A 21,436-nucleotide genomic window follows, 5' to 3' on the forward strand; every position below is an offset into this window, starting at 1 on the left:
CTCCTCGCAGCACACGCTGACCGGACACGCGACGTGATGACAGCTGCGTGCGGTTTGAGCCAATCAGGAGTGCGTAACAAGAACGCTGTTCACATTGGACCAATCAGATTCCGAGAAGAGGTTGACGACGAGGTGTAGTTTGGTTGAGTTGTAGTTAAAGGTGAAAGCTCCTCACCAAGGACAGAGACAAAAAGTCCACCTCAAACTATGAAAACCCATTTCTGAAGCTGTGATGAAAAATCCTATAAGAAACGAAGTCATTATAACTTTCTCAAAATAATAACTTCTCATAATTATGACTTAGCAACTTATAATTTTGACTGAGCAACATATAATTATGACTTAGTATCTCATAATAGGCTTGTTCGATAGAAATTGCTTCTCGCCCGGAAGAGCCGGGGATGGCAGCAGGTATCAGCTGCCTTTAAAGTTTAAAGAATACACAGGAAGTCAAAGAGACCCTTACTTCCTGTAAGTTCCGATCTGTAGGCTACTTGGAGTTTACAGACCTCGTTCGGATGTATTCATGTGTTTGTAAATATATATTCATGTAGCAATGTGCATGTATTTGCATTGTATGCCATCATTACACAAATACACCTACACATTAACACTTACACTAACACACCTATACTTACACAGACACACCTACACGTACACTCAGTTACACAAAACACACCTACACTTACACAAACACACTTACACAAACACACCTACATGTACACACACACACCATACACTTACACAAACACACCTACATGTACACACACACACACACTACATACACACACACACATACACACACACACCTACACACACAAACTTACACAAACACCTACACATATACACACACTACATACATACACATATACACACACTTACACAAACACACACACATACACACTTACACACACACACTATACGTACACACACCTACACATACTTACAAACACACCTACCCTTACAAACACACCTACACTTACACAAACACACCTACACTTACACACACACCTACCCTTACACACACACACACACACACACACACACTTACACAAACACACCTACACGTACACAAACACACCTACAAGTACACACACACCTACACGTACACACTTACACAAACACACCTACAAGTACACACACACCTACACATACACACTTACACAAACACACTTACACACTTAGACAAACACACCTTCACTTACACACTTAGAAAAACACACCTACACACTTACACAAAACACACCAAGACTTACACACACTTACACACTTACACAAATACGCCTACAAATACACCTACACTTACACACACACACCTACCCTTACACACACACACACATAAACACACACACATAAACACACATACACACATACACAAACACATAAACACACATACACACATACACACACACATAACCACACATACACTTACACACAAACACACCTACATATACACACTTACACAAACACACCAACAAGTACACACACCGACACATCCACACACTTAAACAAACACACATACACATACACACTTACACAAACACACCTACACGTACACAAAACACACCAACTCTGACACACACACATACACACACTTACACAAACACATACACACTTACACAAACACACCTACACGTACACAAACACACCTACACATACACAAAACACACCAACACTTACACACACATACCAACACTTTCACAAACACACCTACAAGTACATACACACCTACACTTACACCCACACACACACACTCACACCTACACATACTAGCACTTACAAACACACTTACACACACAGCTACACTTACACAAACACACCTACACATGCACACACTTACACAAACACACCTACACTTACACACTTTGACAAACACACCTACACATACACAAACACACCTACACATACACAAAAAACACATACACTTACACACACACGCCTACAAGTACACACACACCTACACGTACACACTTACACAAACACACCTACACACTTACACAAACACACCTACACACTTAGACAAACACACCTACACGTACATACTTACACAAACACACTTACACACTTAGACAAACACACCTACACATGCACACATTTACACAAACACACCTACACTTACACACCTACACACACAAATTCACACACACACACATGTACACCTACACACATACACACACACATAACCACACATACACAAACACATAAACACCCCCACACACACACGCACACACAGCAATATGAAATATTTAAATACAAGCTCCAGTTTAGAAGGAGCCATTACAGGCCGTGTGCTGGTAGTTGAGGTCATGGAGGGGTCACACGCTGCCGCCCTCCCTGACTTATGCATGAAGCTCTAGGTTTAGGTGTGTGTGTGTGTGTGCGCACGTCAACTGATTTATTTTTATTTTAGTTCTTTTTAAAACATATACAATTTTGAATTATTCAACATTTTCCAAGCACATGCATTATGTAAAGTGCTGTCTGTTGAATTATTTTGTTAAAAATGACTAAATAATTAAAACAATTACACTTGAACTTCATTAATTTAAAGCACCCCATAAATACCTGAAATACATGTGGCTCTCTGGCTATACCTGCCGGCCGTATCTCTTCCTACAGCATGTCTATTTCTAAACTCAAAGGTGGATGGAGAGAAATATAGACTATAAAAGATTTAGAGAGGGGTGCAACATATTCACACAATCTGTAACATAGTGTGTGAGTGTGTTGTTGAGTTCTGTCTTCTCTGAAACACTGATGCACCTTCTGCCCTCAGACATCAAATATTCAAACCGACTCTGCTCCTGTTCTGCCACTCGGGACCCGGAGTGCACTGATCTGAGACCAGTTGAGCCAACAACATCGCTCTCTCCATTTATTCCCAAGCTGCAGCACAACAGAAGGACCCTGACATGTAAATAATGAACAAATAGGATTCAAGAAGAGCACACTTCTGCCTTTAAGACGACGTGGCACTGAAATAATAATAACGCACACACTGTCTCTTCTTCCTGCTATCCTGAAACATTTAAGATCTGCAACATGTTTGCAGATCAGCCATACATGGTTTTATTCACCGGCCTTACCCAGGGGCCACTCTGAGTCCCTGTTCAAATTAAGATGGATGTAACCGTTTGTTTTTGTTGTTTGTTGATGTTTTCGCGCCATCAAATACTCACCCTCTTTAGATCTATTCGGCATGATTCGAGAAATCAGCCTATCTTTCCCAAAAAAGGAAGATAACAGGAAGCTGAGTGCTGTTTCCTTCAGCCACACCACCATGCAGTAGCACCTCTCATTTGTGCGCTGCAGAGATACACTCAAAAGCTCTAAACACACACAACCTTACACAAAATGGTCAAATATAAATGAAGAAATAGCAATGAATATACATTGAGGAACTGACTCTGCTTGTAAGAGGTGTCGTGTTACCATCGTCAATGTTCCTGCAGTCTTTCAAGCGACCCCTGGCACTTATTGACACAGGTTAATCCTTACAGGTTCAGGACAAGGTTAAAATGTTATTTATTCTCATTGTACAACAGAGTTGCACAACCAATGCAGAATGTAGTCCAATTTTGATACACCGCAAATTGCAAAAACACACAAGAAAAGCAGGATGGAGGATCAGAATCTCCCATCCAGAGGAAAGAAGCAGTCTGAAGCTGGTGCTTCACCAGCTGAGGCTTCTGTCTCTCTGCTGACGAAGCAGGTGGTCAGGGTATGTCTGGGTGGGGTTCGTAGACTAGGAGACAAGGAGCAACTTCACTGACTCCCAGATTCAATTTCCAGCTAAATTGTCTTTGTATAGCCTATAATGTCATTTAAGATTCAATCTGGAACCCAACAGTCACACATTAAAGATCACTGAGTTCAATGTTCCCAGTTATGAGTTTTCACCACACCTTTCTCTGTGATATTCATTAACCCTTATCTTGTCCAAATAAATTGCAGATTTTTCAGATGGAATATAATGCCCTTTACATTTATGTTACAGGACACAGGATCGGGCATGTCAGCTATTCTACACGTTTCTAAGAGTTATTTCTCAAACATGATGGAGGACAAACATTTAAGCAAGGGACAAAACGAGAGATAAGTAGTTCAATTCAATTCAGTTCATTTGTATAGCCCAATTTCACAAATTTGTCTCGGAGTGCTTTACAATCTGTACACAGACATCCCTGTCCCAAAACCTCACATCGGATCAGGAAAAACTCCCAAATAACCCTTCAGGGGAAAAAAAGGGAAGAAACCTTCAGGAGAGCAACAGAGGAGGATCCCTCTCCAGGATGGACAGAACAATAGATGTAATGTGTACAGAAGGACAGATTTAGAGTTAAAATACATTCAATGAATATGACAGAGTGTATGAAAAGTTCATAGTAGGCATATTCGACGATGGAGACCTCCACGATCCATCAGGCAGATGGGGGTAGAGAGGAGGAGTGGGCGGAGTCTCAACAGTGGGCGGAGTCTCAACAGGGCAGTGGCGTAGTTGGCAGCAGGAATTCCACAATCCAGACCTCGATGGTCCATCTTCACGTCTCATAGGGTCCGATGACCCTATGAGACGTGAAGTCAAAAGGACTCTGGGGAGAAAGCAGAGTTAGTAATGTGTGATTGAGAGATGAAAATTCATCCATAAGGAGAGAGAAAAGAGGAGATAGGTGCTTAGTGTATCCTAAGACGTCCCCTAGCAGCCTATAGCAGCATATCAAGGGGCTGTACCAGGTGAACCTGATTCAGCCCGAACTATAAGACTATCAAGAGGAAAGTCTTCAGTCTACTCTACAGGAGGTGACTGTGTCTGCCTCCAGGACTGAAGTTGAAGCTGGTTCCATAAAAGAGGAGCTTGACAACTGAAAGTAGTGTGGTGGTTGGGGCATCATTAGGCTCAGCTCTGTTGGGGAGTGGCTCAGGGAACAGGTGCTGGAAAGAGGCCTAATTGGCTTCAGCTGCAGGGGATCAGCTGATGAGTGTCTCTGCCCTTTATGACGTGGCATAGGGGCAGTGTTGCCAGGTCCGCGGTTTTCCCGCGGAATTGGGCTACTTTTGAAGTGTTGCGGGTTGAATTTGTTGTCCGCTGGTTCGGGTAGACCTATTTTGCATGCAAATTACATGAATATCTTTAAATAAAAATCCATATTTTAAATGAAATAATTTATTTATACCCAAATCCTACCAAACTGACTCCAGATCAGCACGTACACGCCGACACATCCGCGCAGTGCCTTCGATCTCCGCGACCTTGTCCGTCACCATGGAAACATTGTCACGTGCATCTACACAGCAAAATTGGTAGTGTTGATTTCCCAGTGTCAAATATTCTGAGTTGATCCGTGTTGATCGTGGTGTTCTTTTAGCACTTACAGTGTTAAAACAGCTCTGGGGGCGGAGTTATTGCGGCGAGTTAAGTGATGCTCTCCTGACCGAGTTACTTGCACATCCGGTTTCAACGCGCTCTTTCTTCTTGAAGTCACGGTGAAGAAAACCCGTGGTCAGGAAGATATTTAGCAGTTATTTCAGAAGGTAAGTACACATTATATTTACTTCTACAGGCTGTTCATCTTCATATGAAATGATGTGTTAACTTCAAGTGTGGTGAGACGTGTTTTATATTTTAGTGAAGCTTGTGACTAATAGCTAACTTAACGTTTGCTAACGTTAGTTGGTTGAAGGGAGGAGAAATAAGCCAGGAAGTGTAACATCAGTCTATGTATGAACCTGTTCAAACCGGCCGAGCATATTTAATTCCAGGCCAATATAATAAATATACTTTTTTTCTTTCAGTAAATTTCTTGAAGAATATTTAACTTAATTATGCCACATTATTTTGCCATCAGAAATTCGACGATCCACCATGACAGGACATAAACGAGAGTTTCCGGTACTTCTGCCTCGAGGGCTAGCTTTACTAACGGGAGTTTCGCGGTACTGCTGTGTCGAGGGCTAACGTTACTAACGGTAGTTTCGCGGTACTGCTGTCTCGCTAACATTATTAACGGTAGTTTCGCGGTACTGCTGTGTCGAGGGCTAACGTTACTAACGGTAGTTTCGCGGTACAGCTGTGTCGAGGGCTAACGGTAGTTTCGCTGACTGCTGTGTCGAGGGCTAACGTTACTAACGGTAGTTTCGCGGTACTGCTGTGTCGAGGGCTAACTGTAGTTTCGCGGTACTGCTGTGTCGAGGGTTAACGTTAATTTCGCGGAACTGCTGTCTCGCTGTCTTGCATTTCACCGGCGTATGGTTTAATTGGCTGACTTTTATCGCAGGCATATGCTAAACTGCGACAGGGACTAAAGAGGAAAAGCGAGTGCCTAATTGATACCAAAACGGTAATTATAGACTCCCAACATCTCTGAGACGAAGGTTCTAACGTTAACTTAGCGATACCCTGTTAACTTTAGCCACTTGTTGGACTTAATACATGTTTAATAACTCCTTGCCTCGAGAAAGTTGAACAGCTATCTTTTTCCACTGTACAGTTTCTGCAAGATATCACCATGCTGCTGAAGGTGAGATACCAGAGTACCAAGAAGTACATCCGATTACAGCTAGGTTTCACCTATTTGGAATTCATCACTGCAGGTGAGTAACATATTATGTAAAAAACAAATTATTGCTGGTTTAACAACAAATACACAATGTTTAAGTGGCATTGTTCATAGGATTGTCATAATCCTAATGGGTTTTTATTATTTTACTTTTACTTGGTGCTGTCCGTCTTATGGCGTGAATAGCCAGGCCTTTTTTTGGTTTATTTTGACATTCTAAATACAGCAAACATTGACAATTATGTAGCTTCTACCTCTCATTGTTACTTTGTTTAAATTCCATATCTGGATTATCTTGGTTGCTTGGCTACACATTCAAGTCTTGCCACAACTGGAAAACAGGTCGTCTGCTATTGCAGCTATACACAACAGTAGATAACTGATGGTGTTTTTAGTTTTCAACTTGCTTCTGAAAGTTATTGTTTTTTGTACAGTAATGGCGACAACACAACATTGTAATACTGCTGTTAAGTCAAAGCATGTAATTTCAGATATGTTATATAGATAATATGGTTGATCAGTCATTATGTGCAGTTAAAACCTGTTTTTTATCTTTATGTTGTCATGCTTTTCATCCTGTAGTCAAAAACAAATTTGGACTCCATGATGCAGCTGAACTTCACATATTTGATGAAACTGACACTGCAGTGGAGGAAGACATTCTTCTTGAACTGATAAGAGTCCAATCCAGACCTTTGCCTGATCGTGCGTGACAGCATTTCAGATAAAGGTAGGTTTCATTATTAAATCTGCATTTTGAAGCCTTTTATGTCCCTAACTGTCTGACTACAGTGATAAATTTGATGAACAAAGAAATAATATTTACGTAAAAGACAAATCAGCATCTAATTGCCCAAAATTTAGTAAATGTGTGTTTGGTTGTAATTTTTTCACATTTCAATCGGGTAACTGGATATATTTTAATTTTAATTTTGTAATAAAAAATAAGATTTTTCTCCTTTAGATCATTCAACACCATCTTCTCTCACGGATACATGACGCTTTCTTCAAGTGACAATGACCTCTCCGGTCAAAGACAAAGGGGGATTTTGAGCTCTGAGGTCATGGACAGGTCTACAAAAAGGTTTCGGATTCAGAGGCTGCAAAAGAGGTACTTGAGAGCAGTAGATGTCAGTTAACATTTTTACTCACAATATCATCAAGAAAATTGTTTAACTGAATTATGATTCTCACCAATTGGACTATAATTAAATTTAGAATGGTGAGTGCCAGATTGAGAAAGTTACGAAACTTAGTTTAGTGTAAATTAATAATTAACCCAGGGTTTAGCTGTTGTGTAGCTTTGTATTATGTAACTCTTCTTTCCATACATATTTATTCAATTAGGTTAATTTACATACATGGAACGGTGCCATGTCTTTTGTAGTGTAGACTATATTGCTTGTTTTGGCTTCAGCATGCATATCCTGAAAAGATGTTTCTACGTTACCTGACCAATTTGTTTGTTTGATTAAGACTGAAAATTATTTGGGAGTTTTTCCTGGTCCGATGTGAGGTTTTGGGGCAGGGATGTCAATGTGTACAGATTGTAAAGCACTCCGAGACTAATTTGTGAAATTGGGCTATACAAATAAACTGAATTGAATTATACACTAAATTTTTTAAAATCTTATGTCAGTAGATGGTAGAAAATGCCTTGCTCACCAAACCTGGAGGTGAAGATGTCCTTGAAGAGTACAAATCAGGAAATTCGCTGAAGCACCGCACCCGTAGACAGCTTGTCAACATATTGGCTAGCCATATGACTGAAATGGATGGGTAAGTGTTTCTTCAAAATATTGTAGAATTTATTTCCACGTTTTAGACGTCAAAGGACTCGTGAGTTGTGCACATCTTTTATTTAAACTCTAGTCCTTAATTTGGTTGGATGTAAGTAGTTATCAGCACACACACCTTTTGCTTAATTATTATTATTTTTGGCATCTGTATGATCAACAGCTGAATCAAGACTTCACACTGCTGTTTGGTGCTGAGACGGCTTCCAAGATGCTCGAGAAGTGGGATACAGCATTCAAGCCCACGGTCATCAAAGAGGCCAAACACCTGACTCAGTCAACTGAGCTGTGCCAACTTCTGACAGCTGCAGAGAACCTTCCAGAAGATGATCATACCGGTAAGCTACATGATATCCTTAATTTATTATCCAAATGGCTGGTGCTATTAACTTTGTGCATTCCAAGTACATATACATGATTTGTTTTGCCTCATTTACTCCTGGTAGACGGGACAGTGACATGGCTTCTCTGCTGCTGCTTCTCCATCTCTTGCCACCCACAGCTGGACGGAAGAGGATCAAAATAAGTCCCAGTGATGCAGTGGGAAAAATGTTGCATTGTCACAAGGTATGTGTGTCTCATCTGCGTAAATCCCACAAGCCAGTTTTTCAGTTATATTAACTCAATAAAAAAGTGATTTAAGCTTGAAAATAACAACTAATCTGAACATCTCAATGTTGCAATCTTTACAACAGTTCTTCAACAGCAAAGACTTTTTCGACACAGGAGCAAATCAACATTTATTTTATCTAACAGACTCAACTATGCAGTGAGCAGTTGAAAGCTTGCTAACTCTTCATTTTCCTACACTGCTTTAAAGTGATCATTCGAATTCTTATACACGCTTCACTGAGTGTTCCTTTTTCAAAATAAAGTGGGACTTAATTTGGGAGGAAGACACTTCCAGTGAAGCTCACATTTCATTTTGCAACACAGGGCCAGATGACTGCTCAAATTGGAGGATCTATTAAACTCATGGAGCAACAAGTACCACTGCATGGCTAATAACTTGAGCTAAGTTTTGATGTTGTGTTTTCAGTCATGCTGCAGCATCAGTGAACACCTGCTGGGAAGAGAGGCTAAACAACCGGACCTCCTTGCTGTTGGCCGAAACAAAAACAGAATTGATGCCTTCTACATCGTTGTGGATAACGGCTCATCCCCTGCCAAGCTACGAGCTTGTTGGGTGCTTTGATGAACTATTTAAATCCCACCGTGTTCAACCTGTCTTACGATGAAACTTTGGTCCCACTCTTCACCTTTGTGCAGACAACAGTCTACAACATCGATATTACAACAACAGAGCAGTCTCCAAGAGTACGTGAGTTCCGGCGAAAGGTCTTGCACGTGGTTTAAAATGAAGTGTTTCATTTGTGGTGTTGTACATGCGGCCTGCCAGGAGTTGATTTTGTAAATGTGCATGATGGTGCTTTGAAGATATTTTCTGAATAAAATAAAAGAATTGTATCAATAATTTATTGAAGTTCACTGTTTTTGGGATGTAAGCATGTAGATATACAATTTTAGTGTTAATAGTAAATTTTACATAGCATTAAACATGACGAGTGTTAGAAATCAACACTCTTACTGAAAGCAAACAACACAATTTAGTGTTAAAAGTACACTGCAAGTACACTAAGAGTGTTAGAAATCAACAACAATTTAGTGTCTATACCACACTGCAGTGGGGTATTAAATAACACCAAGAGTGTTAGAAATCAACAACAATTTAGAGTTAAAAATACACTGCAATGTGTCATTAAATAACACCAAGAGTGTTAGAAATCAACAACAATTTAGTGTTAAAAGTACACTTTTGCGTGTCTTTTAACAACACTATAGGTGTTAAATATTAACACTATTAATGAGTTAAAATATTAACACTATGCAAAGTGTAAATTTAACTCGGAGCCGGGGTGGATTATATAAACACCAGCAAAGTGTTGTTTTTAACACTATGCGAGTTAAATCCACACTTTCGATTTTGCTGTGTAAGCACTTTGGTGCTAGTGACGTCACGGAGCCCCGAACCAGAGTCTGTAAGTAGAAGTGATTTCCAGCAAAGCAGCAGGGATTTGTGAATCTCACAGAAGCGGTGGGCGATAGGCGGTTCAGAATCGCCTACACGGGAGGAGCGATTCATAGGCGAGTATGATTATGAATCGCCGACCTCCCCAACGGGGTGGGACGGTTTGGCGAGAATCACCTCGTGTGATTACTCCTACACCCCATCCCGGGGTGGGTTTGGTTCTGTGGGATTCACAAATGGGGCCCTTTTAACCCCTTAGTTTAGTTTATTTTAGTTTAGTTTAGTTTAGTTTATTTCGATCAGCAAAATATACAACAATCAGAATTCAACAAAAGAAGAAAGTGGCTGACCGAAAGGGTCGAGGCTGAAGCTATCTAGCTTATAAGTGCCCTAACCTATGATTTCTCAAAAAAACTTATTTCAAAGAACCATATATATATATATATATATATTAGTGCTGTGAAAAATAACGCGTTAACGCGTTATGATTAAATTACAGGATTAATTAGTTAAATTTTTTTAACGCATTTAACGCATGTGCAGAATGAGCTTCCAATACGTCTGTTGTTGGTCGTCTCTACAGCAGCATGTCATTATGTCTCTTCGTGTCGCGTTAACACGACTCCGATCTCCGTCTCGCGCGCGCAGCAGAGCTCCGGTATGGAGGACTCAAAATGACTTAAGTATAAATAAATAAATAAATGAATGCATGAATAAATACAAGAATAAATAAATAAATGCTTAAATAAATGTATAAATAAATAAGTAAATACAAGAATAAATGTATAAATACATAAATAAATACAGAAATTAATAAATATAAGTTATAACTCAACAGGACATCATTAAATAAATGTATTTCTACATTTCTGTATTTCTTCATTTATTTATATCTCTATTTATGTGTCCACACGTATTTCTTCATTTATTTATGTGTGACATTTACGTGTCCGTATATTCAAATGAGCTGGGCGGTCCGAACCTCATTGTTGAACAGGATTGGTCAAGTCAGGGAGCAAGACAGAAGCAATCGATCCCTAGCACTTGGATCTGTAGACGAACAGCGTTTATTATGCATTCTTGTCTGTACATTCTAAATACTACAGTTGTTGAGTCACGGAATGTAATTTAAGGATGTTTTCAGCCGAGAAGTTAGTAGTTTAAGCATCAAATCTGTGGTCGGTTTATCGAGATTCAGCCTAATAAGGATATGCGACGGAGATTTGAGGTCCTGCTCAGCGCGCTGTGTGGCCGCCGAGAGAAGCCTGATCTCGGCAGGACTTTTTGAAATGCTCCGCTGGCTCTGACGTCTCCGTAGCGGCTAAACATAAGATATAATTAGGTTTTGGAGGATCTAAAGAGCACAACGAGTTCATTATTTACTAAAAGATAACGTTACGTCAATTTGACTGAGGGTTAAGATTCATAATTTCATATTGTAGCGACCCTGGGTCAGGAAAGCTACGAGACGTTGTATATTTATTATCGTTTATTCGTAGCCTACGCCAAACAACAGTGGACACCGCAACACATTCTACTCCACTGTAAAGTATTTTACAGTGAATAATTGGAGTAAATTCATGCGCAAGAACAGTTGATGTGGTGACGTCACAAGACCAGAAAGACCGTCCTGAGTCTGGACTCCCAAAACCAGACTCCCAAGACCAGATTCCAAAGACCAGACTCCAAAAGAACACAAGTCTGTACTCAGTGTTCTTGGAATTGATAAACGGCTGAAGTCAAAAAGCTGTCTAGGCTAAATTCTGCTAACGGTGAGCTGAGCGAGTCAACTTCAGCATCATGTGCCAGGCAGAAGTAGTAGAGCACAACACACCAGGTGCATTTCACTCCTGTGACCAATCATGCTTTAGACAGAGGTTCGGACCGCCCAGCTCATTTGAATATACGGACACGTAAATGTCACACATATATAAATGAAGAAATACGTGTGGACACATAAATAGATAAATAAATAAATGAAGAAATACAGAAATGCAGAAATATATTTATTTAATGATGTCTTGTTGATTTATAACTTATTTATTCATTCCTGTATTTATATATACATTTATTTATTTATTTATACATTTATTTATTTATGTATACATTTATTTAAGCATTTATTTATTCATTTATACATTTATTTAAGCATTTATTTATTTATTCTTGTATTTATTCATGCATTTATTTATTTATTTATTTATACTTTAGTCATTTTAAGTCCTCCATAGTCGGCGCCTGACGAAAAAAAGTCACTTGCGCCCCCCCTGCCCCCCCCCCCCCCCCCCCGCCATCATGAAGGAGTTATGCTTAGGACACCAACATGGTTAGCAGCGGTACTGGACATGGACTTTAAAAGCAGTGTATATGGTTTGGCACGGGCATATTTTGAGTTCTGATATTGGGCTGGTTTTAATTGGCCATTGGGTTGGTTTTGTCACACAGACCTGGCAACCCTGCATAGGGGTGGAGGCACGAGAGGACAGTCTGCACGTGGAACGTGTGCTATAACCTGATCAGATGTCATATTTAAAAAGTAAATTCCTCGCGTGGGACCCCTCATGACGTTAGACTGTCTCAATGAGCTGTAGTTGGAGGACAGCAGGTGGCGCCACTGCGCCGTTGTGTGCATGCCGCTTGGCAAAGAGACGCGTCCACGTTGGTCCCACTGTCTGCCTCCGCTTTGGTTCCACCCCCCCCCCCCCCCTCTGTCTCTCCCTCGGCTTACAGTGTACACCTCTCTCACACGAGCATCAGCAGTCTCTCCATCAGTCTCTGTGATACTCGGCGCTACTGCGGCGCAAAACATGGCGTGTCTGCGCCCCGAAGAGCCGCTCTCCGCCGCCGCGCATCTCTGCGTCTTTCTGTTGATCGCCTCGGCCTGGATGACCGGGCCGGGACCCGTGCGCGGTGACAACGGGGTTATAACCCGGCGCGGCGGGGAAGACCCTCTGTTTGGCACGGGCAGCGCAGACGGAGGCTCCTCGCCGGGCTCACCGACAGACGGTGACGAGGAAGCCGCTGGCGGGGAGAGTTCACCCCGCTTCAGGAGAGCGCTGTCCCGGGAAAAACCAATGACCCTGCTGAGCAGCTCGTTCGTGCTCAAAGGGGATGCGACCCACAACCAGGCGATGGTCCACTGGACAGGAGAGAACAGCAGCGTAAGTACCCCCCCCACACACACACACATGGTTCATGCTCCATCCTAAACGTCCCTCTTTGTCACCTTCCACCATTCACATGCCCAGGAACAAGTGATTGTTCTCACAGCACACGCACACACTGCGCAGCTCCACGCGGCGTGTTTACGCATCGAGCTGTGCGCGCGGTGCATGTTTTCAGGCTTTGATTGTGACTTTTAAAACGTGTTCATGTCAGCGGCTCCACAATGAGACCCGCAGGAGTCACGCTGACGCCCCTCACTCCCATGACATCACATGGCGGCCCAGGGCATGAGCGTTGTTGTTGTTGTTGTTGTTGTTGTTGTCTGTTTAACCTGAGCTGTGAGGGACAGCATGGTGCTGCTGAGAGCACCTGGGTTTGAACTTGTTGTGGGTCCTGGGGAAGTGGCCCACTGTGAGCAGCACAATGAAAAGATGTCATGCCACAGTGTAGTGAGACATTCAGAAGTCCAAGGAGCCACAGAGCAGGTGTGGAGACAAGACAGAGCTGGTGTGGAGACGAGGAGACAAGGAGCCACAGAGCTGTTGTCGAGGCAAGGAGACGAGGAATCACAGAGCTGTTGTGGAGACGAGGAACCACAGAGCTAGTGTGGAGACTAGGAGACGAGGAGCCACAGAGCAATTATGGAGACTAGGAGGCAAAGAGCCACAGAGCTGTTGTCGATGCAAGGAGACAAGGAACCACAGAACTGGTTTGGATACAAGGAGATAAGGAGCCACTGAGCCGGATGTAGCCTACTGTTATGCCTCAACCACCACTGTCTGCCTATGCTATGCTATGCTATGCTATGTACTCATGCTAATAACGGGCTGTGACACCAACATGGAGTTCAGACAGATACTGATATCGGAAGACATGTCCTACTGGGACTGAGCGGTGATGTCAGCGGAGACAACCAAAGCACATCTGTAACCTTCGGAAGTCATCACTAAGATTGCTGAGACACTGAATGAAGCTCCTACAAAGGGATGTTTAAGTGATACCTTTATTTCTTCCGGATGTGTCATGGTCAGTGATGTTCCTGGGGGTCAAGTGTAGCAGCTACAAGAGGATTGTGATGGATGCCAGTGTGGTGTCAGTGGTGGTGCTGGGCGGGGACCCCACCTACACCCACAGCCTGTTGTTAGGGACACATCGCTGTTGTACTGGCAAGTCAATGACATAAGAGAGAACTTAATGTGACCTCTTTTGCATCACATTTGGAGTTTCAAGACACATTATTTGGTAAATAATGTCAATGTGACATTTGCAGGTAACATTTTATTTATTGTATTGGCATCAGAGGCCAGAGAGATTTAACTTAACCCTCCTGTTACCTTAGGGTCAATTTGACCCCATTCAATGATGAACCCTCCTGTTACCTTAGGGTCAATTCGACCCCATTCAATGTTTAATGTCGGTGTTCTTTCGGGTCAATTTGACCCCAGGCTGTTTTTCACTGTGTCAAACATATAAGAAATATCAACTTTTTTATATATTTAAAGGGCTATTTAGGTAGTCAACAAACAAACATAAAGTACCTCACACTTAAACTTGGAAAACAATATTAATTCTAATAATTTTCTGGAGGTTTTAATTGCTGGGGTTAAATTGACCCAAGGGTAACAGGAGGGTTAAAGCTGCTGGAGTCACTGTGACACATTGGTATCACTTTTTGTGTGTGCCAGGAGCACATTTTAAACTCTGAAGCTTTAAAGTTGAACTGAACTGAAGTATGAGGGAATATAAGCTTTGAAGATACTGCACTTAGTGTTTTTTATTTATTTACTTTGTTTGCATAAAGCCTTTGTGGAAACAGCCTGGAGCCTCTGAGAGCAGTTTTGCCAACTTGTCCTCTTTTTTGCTAGATTTCGTTTTCAGAAGCTCTTAGCGACTATATTTCTAAAAAGCAACTAGCAACAAATTGAGAGCAATAAATATATTCAAATGTGCTTTGTTGTAGGCAAGATGAAATCCGATGATGCTCCGTGTATAAATCCCAGCGCATGGCTCTTCAGCCAACAGCATGGGGTCTTTTCCTCTCGTTATGTCCAGGCAGTCTCTATTGCTTTTCTTTGTGGTTGTGCAATCAACACAATCTCAAAGTCTTATGCAAATGAATGCATAATGATATTATCCATATGCAAACGAGAGCATCTGGTGACTTTTTACTGTGCTAGTGCGAGCTACTTTCAGTCAAATAGTTGGCAAGGTCAGTACCCAATCCTTGAATGTGAATGTCAATGAATATATTGATCCACAGTTGGGAAATTGTTTAAATTTAACCATTTCTTAGTTGTTAAGGAGTAATGGGCTGCAGTGAAACGCCCGGAGGTCAACGACACTTCAACATTAACTATGGGGAGAGCGGGGATGGAACCAGGTACCTTGTGGTACTGCCTACCCTAAATAGACAGGCACAAGGGGCTCAGCCATGGCACATAGTCCGAAGGGAGGCTATCTGGTCCGGACAACAGTGAGGGGGTCGATAGCTACCCAGTTGGCCAATCAGGCTCGCAGACCAAACTGTGAGCACGCTGGAGCTCTCTTAAAAGACAATTCAGTTCATTTTGTAAAGCCAGATATCACAAACTACAAATTTGCCTCAGAGTACAGAGATGAGTCCTTTATCTGATGCATTAGGAGCTCATTTGTAATTTTCACCAGTGCTGTCTCGGTGCTGTGGTGTTTTCTAAGTCATGACAAACTCCTCAAATAAACTATTATGATGTAGAAAGTCGCACAACTAATTTGCGACTACTTTCTCAAGGATCTTGGAGAGGAAGGGGAGGTTAGAGATCGGTCTGTAGTTAGCCAACACCTCTGGATCCAGAGTAGATTTTTCAGGAGAGGTTTAATTACAGCTACTTTGAAGGAATGTGGTACGTGGCCTGTTAGCAAAGACACATTGATAATATCTACTAGAGAGCTGCCAATTAAAGGCAAAACGTCTTTAAGCAGCCTCGTCGGGATGGAGTCCAAGAGACAGGTAGACGGGGTCTAAGAGACAGGTAGACAGGGTCCAAGAGATAGGTAGACGGGGTCTAAGAGAAAAGTAGACGGTTTAGAAGTTCTCATTCCAGTAGTAAAACATGTCATCCTCTAAATGGACTCTGACCTTTTTAGTGATGAACATCGCTGTCGACTTCTCCCCTTTTTTAAATTTGTTTTAATTGAGGCAATGAATCCTAGTGCTCCAGCTCTGACAGCCATAGGAAGTTTGACTTATGTTCAAATAACTTGCCGTTGGTATGTACTCTGAAAGGTCAATGAGACAGAGTTCATCCCAGCTTAATAAACACAGAAGAATGGTGCTGTGCAATTTCCCTTGGGCCGACATTTATGAGTGGCACACAGATTGACTGGTGGGTAAATGCCTACTCTTGTTTTATCATTTTGTTTTCGAGTCTTTGAGGTATGAAATGTAAGTCACTAATTAGAGGGTCGTATATAACTTCTGTTTTCACATCTGCTTTGATCGGTTGTCTAGAGACCACCTGAATATAGCTTTGTTTACGAAAACACTCTTAACTTAGTTTTTCCGTTGATTAACTTACGGTGATTCAGGCCAATTGCTACATCTTTCCATCTTTATTGTAAAATGTGTATGCGTGTAGGAGACACTTTGAAGCCAGGCTACAAAGTGTTTTGACAAGCGGATGAATGGTTCATCTAGCGTTCTAGTGAAAGTCCCGTTATTGAAAGTAGCTCTTGTGCACTCCCCTCTGTCCCTCTAGCAAAGAAGACGGCAGACACTTTGGCAAGCCTTGATTGGACAATTGATGGCTTAGAAACCGCTTTCCCTTCGGCACTCCCCAGACGTGTCCTTGAAGAGAAGAGGTGATTGTGTGTGTTTGTGTACTCTAGATCAAAATACAAGCGCAGCAGTAAATGACACCTGACTTTGTGGTAAAGTCTGAATGGACGCTCAACTGAAAGGGCTACAAACGGCTTCAAGTATAAACAGTATCACTATTTATTTTTTCAATGTGTAAATACATTTTTGGACAATTAACTTCTGTACACTATTTGATAAGAGCCTCGTTTAAATAAGTGATTCCCTGAAGTGTCGTAGTCGTGAAGCAAGGGGAAAAAAAAGTCCCAAACCTAAAATGATACCGAACATGGTTTTCCGTTGACAATGCAATATGATATGTTTAGACAAATGTTTCGAAATCTTTTTCGGACCATTTCGTACCCTCAGTTCGGCCCCTGAGGGTCCAGGGCTTGGGGTTAGGGGCCAGTGGGACTGGGCAATGGACTGCACCAATGTCCACTTGGATTGTCTCGTTTCTTTACTCACAAACAGAGACGTCTACGTATGGGACCTTCAACATTGATTTCAATATAATAGGTCTACAGACATTTCAGCAAGTTAAATACTTCCAATAGAATAACATAATTTACTGAAACTTTTCACTGACAGACTTAAACATCCATGCATGCACATAGAGAGTGTGACTCCCAGAAGACTTCCTGAGATGAGGCCATATGACATGATACTATGAGCCCCGACCCCCTTTGTTCCCCTCTCTCCTCTCTGGTGATTAGCCCCAGGCACCTCTGAGCTCTGGTCGTCTTGCCTCTAGTTCTATCTCCTCTCTATAGTGCGTGTGCGTGTGTGTGTGTGTGTGTGTGCGTGTGTGTGCTCCACATTTAATAAGGTTTTGCATGTATCGATTGTTCCATGGAAAGACCGATTATATTTGTGTTGCGCTCACACGTGTGTGTGTGTGTGTGTGTTTTGCTGATCCCTGGTGGGCGGTCTCAGTCCCACAGTAGCCTAAGTGATTAATGAGTGGCAGAAGGGGCTCCGACAGTCCAAACTCATCATACCCTCTGATGCCACAGGGGAATTGTGGGTAATTCCTGTCACTTTAAGAGCCCTCCTGTGTGGAAATGAAGAAGAACACTTAATTAATTGACCCATACATGTTTAGGGATTCCAAATATATAAACACTATAAAAGTAAACTGGAATCCCTTTAACCATTGTATGTATAAGCATCAGTGGATATAACCATGCAGCGTATCACGTAAATGATGTAGTTAGAATATGATATCAATCTTAATATTCATATTCAATAACAAGACAAAAGTGCAAGCTGTGTTGTTGTGTCGTGTGACCTGGAAGCCATTCGTATACAGGAGTCATCTTGACGGCACAAGTGTAATTAAGAGTCCTGCACGTGGCTGAGGAAGAGAACATGATGTAACAGCGGATCTCTCAGCTGTATTTATGTTCATTTTGAGGCGAATACCATAAGTATTTAGCTCATTTAGCATGCTAACATTCTCACAATGACAATGTTAACGTGTTGTAAGTATCATTTGTACTATGTTTGCCCTTTTTAGTTTGTCATGCTTATACATTCCAATTAGCATGATATACAAAGTTGATATCAGTGAAGGCTGTTGGGAATATTATTAGTTATGCAGGGAAACAAACTGAGATGTGGACCCGATGAAAAGATGAGGAATCTTATGATTATTAGATTTAATCCTGAGAACATGACCGTCTGACCCAAATGCCATTTTAATTGAATGACTTGATACAAGTCAACCTGCTGGTGCAGTTATGAAAGTTGAGGGCATCAATGACTCATGTTCCAAATGTTGTGCCAGTCCGTCCAGTAGTTTGAGATATGACACCGGACTGGTGGGGAATCATTGGTCTCTATATACGTGTCATCACCATTCCTCCTTCTCATCTTTCGCCTCCTTTGTTGGGTTGAGGGTTCTTCACAGATTATTTATCTTTGTCTGTCGACAATGTCAGGTGATACGACCTTTAACCCTCATCGTGGTTACCTTGCCAACGCCACCTTCAGACACTGTTTGAGCATCAGGTCAAAGGATTTCTATTCAAAACACGGCAGTGGTTGAATTCAAATTGAGTCTTTAAAATTAACAATATTATTTTAAAATACGGTCCTTTATTTATTTGCAAGGTAGATCATGGCTCATGCAGGTATGTACACACACATATAAAAGCTGTAACAAAGCAGAGCCGTGTGCTCTGTGCCTCCGGAGACACACACACACACACACACACACACACTGTCTAGGTCTTCACGGTCCTGCCTTAATGAAAGGCATTTCTTCACGCTTGGGGAGCGAGCAGACTATTGGTTTGGCCTCTGGTTGTTCTGCGGCGGAACATTGTTTGCACATGTGAAGAGAGGCTTTCTTTTATCTCGTCCATCCTCGTTCGTCCTGCGTAAAGAGACACAACCCAGACGGTGCATCACCAGACTGGTCTGCCTGGTTCTCCTCTCTCTCTTTTCAATGTGCAGACAGCACTGTCTTGAAATCGCATGGCTCGGCATGTCTGACATGCAGGATGGCCATCCGGATGCAGAGGCTGCCTGTTGAAGAAGCCGCCGCCTCACGTCGTTATGAAGGCTTGAAAGAGATCGTATCCAGCCGACATTGGCCTTCAGATAAAAAAAAGATGCATGAGTCATTTCCAGTGAAAGGAATCCTGCACCAAACTGGTCAAAGTGGTCGTGTGAGTCGTTCAGGACAGATAACAGCCTTCTTCAGACGCTCAGACACTTTCATAACAGTGACACAAATATGTGGTAATAAACAGAATTGTAGTTATTTTAGCCATGAAGATGATTGATGGCTTTCATAACCCATATCACTCAAATGTAATCTGGCTACCTGCCAGAGTAAAACACTGATGCTTCTGACTGACCATCACTTCTGAAGAGTTGACTCGGTACCAGATGAGCGTCTCATGGTACCAGATGAGCGTCCCGTGGTACCAGATGAGCGTCTCGTGGGACCAGATGAGTGTCTCGTGGGACCAGATGAGCGTCCCGTGGTACCAGATGAGTGTCTCGTGGTACCAGATGAGTGTCCCGTGGTACCAGATGAGTGTCTCGTGGTACCAGATGAGCGTCTCGTGGTACCAGATGAGCGTCCCGTGGTACCAGATGAGCGTCTCGTGGTACCAGATGAGTGTCTCGTGGGACCAGATGAGCGTCCCGTGGTACCAGATGAGTGTCTCGTGGTACCAGATGAGTGTCCCGTGGTACCAGATGAGTGTCTCGTGGTACCAGATGAGCGTCTCGTGGTACCAGATGAGCGTCTCGTGGTACCAGATGAGCGTCCCGTGGTACCAGATGAGCGTCTCGTGGTACCAGATGAGTGTCTCGTGGTACCAGATGAGCGTCTCGTGGTACCAGATGAGCGTCTCGTGGTACCAGATGAATGCCGGTTGCCAGACGGCTAAATGAAAGCATCAAGACATGCTTGTTGTCCAGATTCCGGCAGCATGACAGAGATTGTTGTCTGTGTGTGTGTGTGTGTGTGTGCTGGGGGGTCTATTTCTAACTACCTTCCAATTCTGTTTCCACTTTTACACACAGGAAGGCATGTGTGTATTTTAGTGTGTGGCATTCAGCTGGGGGGTGGGGGGGGGTACTAGTTACCAAGCAACAGTGAAAACAACTGGTTGGCAGGCAGTGGCACACAAGCCCCTCCCTCATCTGCTTGAGCATCCCCGACATTCTCCAAACTTCCATTATTTTGTTCCGCTGCACTCGGCATGCGTTCCTTGTTGTCCCTGTTGTTGTCCCTGTAAACACAGAGCTGCGTTATTTCCTCCCATGTTTCTTCATGCTCTCCTCATCGTCGTCTGCATGGTTGAAAGTTCTTGCTCGTGTTGCCCTGGCAACCCACACTGGACTCCTGTTGGGGTCTGACAGTGGTTTGGCCCGTCGTCACGCCTCACACTCCTCCCAGGTCCTGCTCTGGCATTAATATATGCTCATATATTAATATATTATATTGTATTAAAGTGAAATCCTTGCTGACCATCATGCACGTTTGCATTTATCCTATATTTAGCTTGCCCTGTTATGGAGGTAGACTGCCACACAT

The 21,436-nt window shown here is 42.4% G+C and overlaps 1 protein-coding gene across 2 annotated transcripts in view; it reads left to right on the forward strand.

Moving 5' to 3' along the window:
- Positions 1–13,151: 13,151 nt before the first annotated feature.
- Positions 13,152–21,436, forward strand: part of sorcs2 (sortilin-related VPS10 domain containing receptor 2) — a 189,811-nt gene continuing 181,526 nt past the window's right edge. For both annotated transcript variants that reach the window (XM_056443212.1, XM_056443213.1), the window contains exon 1: positions 13,152–13,543. In XM_056443212.1, coding sequence (XP_056299187.1) covers positions 13,190–13,543 — 354 coding nt within the window. In that variant the 5' untranslated portion in view covers positions 13,152–13,189. The remainder of the gene's footprint in view (positions 13,544–21,436) is intronic.

Source organism: Pseudoliparis swirei, chromosome 21 (genome assembly GCF_029220125.1).
Source record: "Pseudoliparis swirei isolate HS2019 ecotype Mariana Trench chromosome 21, NWPU_hadal_v1, whole genome shotgun sequence".
Lineage (NCBI taxonomy): Eukaryota > Metazoa > Chordata > Actinopteri > Perciformes > Liparidae > Pseudoliparis > Pseudoliparis swirei.